The sequence below is a fragment of the Petromyzon marinus genome, chromosome 5 (assembly GCF_048934315.1).
Source record: "Petromyzon marinus isolate PM22_M1 ecotype Great Lakes invasive population chromosome 5, UKy_Petmar_22M1.pri1.0, whole genome shotgun sequence".
In the NCBI taxonomy this organism is placed as follows: domain Eukaryota; kingdom Metazoa; phylum Chordata; class Hyperoartia; order Petromyzontiformes; family Petromyzontidae; genus Petromyzon; species Petromyzon marinus.
In genome coordinates, this window is record NC_133671.1 from 137,620 (window position 1) to 143,619 (window position 6,000).

Consider the following 6,000-nt stretch of genomic DNA (forward strand, 5'->3'; position numbering starts at 1 on the left):
CATAGCTTAGCTTGCCTATGTGGATATTAATAAATGATCACCGTTTAATTCACATGATGTGAAGGGTTAACCCACCGGATGATAGAGGTCGTTGTCGTCCATGCAGCCACACTGATCTTGAGGGACACACTTGTCTCCTGAGAAGACAAAACCCTCATCACAGACACAGCCCTCCCCACAGGGCTGCTGGCAGGCACCTGGGAGGGTCACATTGCTGCACGTGGCTGGGCACGGTGGGGCACAGCTCTCATAGTGGCTGTCTGCAGGGCATTCGAGCGCTGTCAACACAAATGATAAACATACTCAGAGATAAATTACAATGGGGATGCACAACTGCAAGCAGCTATACAAATGAACAAACCACACAGATGTACATTGTGCTTCCACAGAATAAAAACAAGGCCCAGTCTCATGCAATGTGATGTGTTATGGATTAAAGCTCAGACAGGTTTGTACTCACGGCAGAAGGTGTCGTTCCTCCACATGATGATGACCCCATGCTGGGCACACTGATCAGCGTAGGTCTGCATGGAGGCACAGAGGAACTGCTCGTTCCCATCCATCCAGCACTGGTCAAGAACGCAGGTGATGAAGAACTGCTCTGGATTAACCACTGCATGGCACTCTTGGAATGCTCCTGTTCACAAGCGACGTGAATATCATTTACAACACAGCGATATTTGCAACTATGTATGTATGTATGTTAACCTGTCACATGGTATGTCGTCAACTGTGCTAATCGGAGGTGCGGGGAAAGGACAACAAACTAAACAATACAATTTCTAAAGTAATGAGTTTTAAATTAAAATGTATAAGTACAGAGCTCCAGTGGCTTCCTAATATTGGAAGGAAGTGTGTTCCACACGGCTGTAGAAGTGCATCTGATAGCCCTTTATGCGGTGACCATCTTTGTTCGATGGTTAGCCAAAAGCTGGTGTGAGGATGAGTGGAGTTTGTGTGACTGTTTATGTTCCTGGATGAGATCAGCAGAGTATTGTGGTTCATTTGTAGCAAGCACTTTGTGTGCAGTGAGTGTGAACTTGTAATGTATTCGTTCAGCAACCGGAAGCCAATGCAGTTCAGCGAGAAATAGATAGGCATGTTTTAATTCACTGGTCAGGTGGTGTTGGTCCGAAATGCAATGAGCCCTGTGGTATAACGTTTTGATGAGATAATTCTTTTGCGTCGGGTGGTGGTGGGAATCAGGTTTCAAGTAGCAATCTGTGTGGGTGGGTTTCCTGTAGACAGATTGTCCCAATGAGCCATCAGGTCTCCTCTCAAGCAGAACATCCAAGAATGGCAGCTTGCCATCTTTCTCCACTTCCATGGTGAATTTGATGGCGGGGTGTCTGGAATTAATGTGGTCTAGGAAAAGGTTCAAAGCTGGGAGGCCATGTGGCCAAATTACGAAAGTGTCGTCTACATATCTCTTCCACAGGGAAGGTCTGAGGGTGGAAGTCTGGATGGCGTCCGATTCAAATTTCTCCATGAAATATTGGCTATCACTGTTGACAAGGGGGAACCCATAGGGGTACCCTCATTTTGTTTGTAGAAGGTGCCATTCCAAAGTAAAGTAGTAAAGTAGGTATTGGTGAGGCAGTGTCTAACCAGCCTAACCAGTGCCTAACCAGCGCAGGTGTATCGGGGTCTAGTCCTACAAGCTCATTTAATGTTAACACAAAATATGTCTTGATTTAAAGCTTTCGTGACTGCAGTAATTCATATTCTTAGTTTTTTCGGTAAAGTCACGTTGAAGAGAAACAACAAAATAACAAAATATATATAAAACAATAAAAAATTCTCACGACGTTTCGACCATAACTCAAACGGTCATCATCAGGTGTGTCGGTTTGCATAAATTTATTTTGAAAACGGCATATGTATTTATTTATATATAAAAAAATAACGTTTGCGTCACGCGCAACGATTGGCAGTTTGCCCAGGACTAGTCCATCTATTTTTTGAAGAGAGGAGGGGGGAGACGAAATTTGTTTTTATGTATGCTGTCTGAAAGCCACTGTAAGCGTGAACAATCAATCAAGAACTGAAATGATTTATCAAATCTTTCCAATGATTGCTAAGATAGAATCCATCTTCTCGGTTGAAATTGTCTCTGTGCTTGTATATGTGGATAGCCTCATGAACGAATCTCTCATGGAAGCCAGATGGCTTACAAAGAACCTCCGTCTTGGAAAAGTCAATGGCATGTGAGCCTACTGAATTAGAACAATGATCTGCTACGGCCGAGGTGTTGGTCCTACCGTGTTTAAGGTCTGCTTTATGTTCACGAATGCGGTCCGAGATATGGCGTTTGGTTTCTCCAATGTAACTACTACCACAGAGGCAACTTAGTTTGTAGACACCAGGGTATTGTATGTCCGGAATCACATCTTTTACAGACGGAACCAGATCACGGATTTTATGTAATGTGTTGAAACGGACCTGGATCTTGTGTTTATTCAAGATTTTGGAGATCTTTTTTGTGATCCCAGCAATGTAGGGTAAAGTGAAGGTTTTGAAAGGCTCCTCAAGAGGGTTCTTCTTCATGGTTTGAGTGATAGCTTTGCGGATTGTATAGTCGGAGTAACCATTAGCCCTAAGAGCTTGGTGTACGTGCTTGAGTTCACTGCTTATGTGTTCCTGGTCGGATATGCATTGGGCTCTATGATACAGAGTCTTGATGAGATAATTCTTCTGTGATGGATGGTGGTGGGAATCCGGTTTCAGATAAGCATCCGTATGGGTAGCTTTCCTGTAGACAGAGTGGCTCATTGAACCATCAGGTCTCTTTTTAATTAGGACATCCAAAAAAGGTATCTTGCCATCTATTTCGACTTCCATGGTAAATCTGATGGCTGGGTGTATGGAATTGATGTGGTCGAAGAATTGGTCTAGAGCAGGCCGGCCATGTGGCCAGATGACAAAAGTGTCATCCACGTACCTCTTCCATAAGGTTGGGCGCAGAGTGGCAGTCTGGATGGCGTCAGTCTCAAATTTCTCCATGAAAATGTTAGCTATAACTGGAGAAAGGGGGGAGCCCATTGGGGTGCCCTCAGTTTGTTTGTAGAAAGTTCCATTCCAAGTGAAGTATGTATTGGTTAAACAGTGTCTCACCAGGGGGGGTACCTCAGTGTTTAGTCCTTGATGAACCAAGTCTTCAATGATTGCAATGGTGTCAGGTACAGGAACCTTGGTGAATAAGGAAACTACATCAAAACTGACAAGCAGGTCGTCTGGGGACAGGGAAATACCCTTGATTGTTGATACCAGGTGAGTAGAATTTTGTACCGCAGAGGTGGTCTTTCCAGTGAAAGGACGCAGGATTTCAGACAAAAAACGAGCTAGTTTGTAGGTGGGGGAGCTGATAGTAGAGACTATGGGACGAAGAGGTGTATCAACTTTATGTATTTTTGGTAAGCCGTATAATCTTGGTGGCCTGGCAGCAGAAGGTTTCAACGAAAACTGTTTAGATTGATCAATTAACGCGGTTGAATCAGAAATTATTTTGTTGGTTTGTGTGACGAGGCTGTTGGTGGGATCTCTTTTTATTTTTGTATAACTACCATCGTCGAGTAATTCTTTAATTTTGTTGTTGTATTCTATTTTATCCATGATGACAGTAGCATTGCCTTTGCAGGCTGAGAGAACTACAATATCATTCCTCTTTTTTAATTTATATAATTCAAAACGCTCATCTTTGCTGAGGTTGCTAGCTGGCATCTTAGCGTTTTTGAGGGTTGCAGCGATTTCAGATCTTGCTACGTCTGCAGCGATGTGACCCAGGCCCCTGAGAGCAACGTCTACTTGGGCAATTATATCATTAACTGGTATGTGTTTAGGTGTGACTGCAAAGTTTAGACCTTTAGCTAAAACGGATTTCAGACCATCGGAAATAGAACTGTTACTGCGATTAATTACGACTTTATTAACGTCTAACTTTTTGGTGTGTGGGTCCGGTCTTTTGTTGAAGAGGAGGTTAAATTTGGAAATCAGGTTTTCCTTACATTTGGTCGACATAGTAGCAGCTGAAGAGGCAGTCATATTGTCTACATGTTCCCAATCCGATGTGGACATTATTGCCGTCAATGATAAGTGTGATTTGTAGAGTGTCTTGTCTAACTGATCTAGTTCTGTGCGTATAAGTCTGATTTTTTCTGAGATAAGAGCTAAGCTAGTTTTGAAAAGAATTCGTTTCGCATTAGAAGAAGTTACAGTAGCAGAGGTGAGTGTAAATGCGATTGGTATTACCCCAGAGTCGCGGCATCTCTTCAGGAAGGTGAGAGACTCGATAAGCTGAGCTTTCTTATCCCGGAGTTTATTGAAGGATCTTAAAGTTATGTGAAAACCCTCCCCGTAGAGGCGATTAAATTTTGATTTAAAGCTTTCGTGACTGCAGTAATTCATATTCTTAGTTTTTTCGGTAAAGTCACGTTGAAGAGAAACAACAAAATAACAAAATATATATAAAACAATAAAAAATTCTCACGACGTTTCGACCATAACTCAAACGGTCATCATCAGGTGTGTCGGTTTGCATAAATTTATTTTTAAAACGGCATATTTATTTATTTATTTATATGTATAAAAAATAACGTTTGCGTCACGCGCAATGATTGGCAGTTTGCCCAGGACTAGTCCATCTATTTTTTGAAAAGAGGAGGGGGGAGACGAAATTTGTTTTTATGTATGCTGTCTGAAAGCCACCGTAAGCGTGAACAATCAATCAAGAACTGAAATGATTTATCAAATCTTTCCAATGATTGCTAAGATAGAATCCATGTTCTCGGTTGAAATTGTCTCTGTGCTTGTATATGTGGATAGCCTCATGAACGAATCTCTCATGGAAGCCAGATGGCTTACAAAGAACCTCCGTCTTGGAAAAGTCAATGGCATGTGAGCCTACTGAATTAGAACAATGATCTGCTACGGCCGAGGTGTTGGTCCTACCGTGTTTAAGGTCTGCTTTATGTTCACGAATGCGGTCCGAGATATGGCGTTTGGTTTCTCCAATGTAACTACTACCACAGAGGCAACTTAGTTTGTAGACACCAGGGTATTGTATGTCCGGAATCACATCTTTTACAGACGGAACCAGATCACGGATTTTATGTAATGTGTTGAAACGGACCTGGATCTTGTGTTTATTCAAGATTTTGGAGATCTTTTTTGTGATCCCAGCAATGTAGGGTAAAGTGATGGTTTTGAAAGGCTCCTCAAGAGGGTTCTTCTTCATGGTTTGAGTGATAGCTTTGCGGATTGTATAGTCGGAGTAACCATTAGCCCTAAGAGCTTGGTGTACGTGCTTGAGTTCACTGCTTATGTGTTCCTGGTCGGATATGCATTGGGCTCTATGATACAGAGTCTTGATGAGATAATTCTTCTGTGATGGATGGTGGTGGGAATCCGGTTTCAGATAAGCATCCGTATGGGTAGCTTTCCTGTAGACAGAGTGGCTCATTGAACCATCAGGTCTCTTTTTAATTAGGACATCCAAAAAAGGTATCTTGCCATCTATTTCGACTTCCATGGTAAATCTGATGGCTGGGTGTATGGAATTGATGTGGTCGAAGAATTGGTCTAGAGCAGGCCGGCCATGTGGCCAGATGACAAAAGTGTCATCCACGTACCTCTTCCATAAGGTTGGGCGCAGAGTGGCAGTCTGGATGGCGTCAGTCTCAAATTTCTCCATGAAAATGAGTTATGGTCGAAACGTCGTGAGAATTTTTTATTGTTTTATATATATTTTGTTATTTTGTTGTTTCTCTTCAACGTGACTTTACCGAAAAAAACTAAGAATATGAATTACTGCAGTCACGAAAGCTTTAAATCAAAATTTAATCGCCTCTACGGGGAGGGTTTTCACATAACTTTAAGATCCTTCAATAAACTCCGGGATAAGAAAGCTCAGCTGATCGAGTCTCTCACCTTCCTGAAGAGATGCCGCGACTCTGGGGTAATACCAATCGCATTTACACTCACCTCTGCTACTGTAACTTCTTC

The 6,000-nt window shown here is 42.4% G+C and overlaps 1 protein-coding gene across 1 annotated transcript in view; it reads right to left on the minus strand.

Annotated features, from left to right (window-relative positions):
• LOC116938908 (IgGFc-binding protein-like) overlaps nt 1–663 on the minus strand; it is an 82,683-nt gene extending 82,020 nt beyond the window's left edge. The window contains exons 1-2 of the mRNA XM_076060629.1: nt 461–663; nt 76–278 (exon numbers count right to left, since the gene is read on the minus strand). Coding sequence (XP_075916744.1) covers nt 76–278; nt 461–563 — 306 coding nt within the window. The 5' untranslated portion in view covers nt 564–663. The remainder of the gene's footprint in view (nt 1–75; nt 279–460) is intronic.
• Between the last annotated feature and the right edge of the window lie 5,337 nt (nt 664–6,000).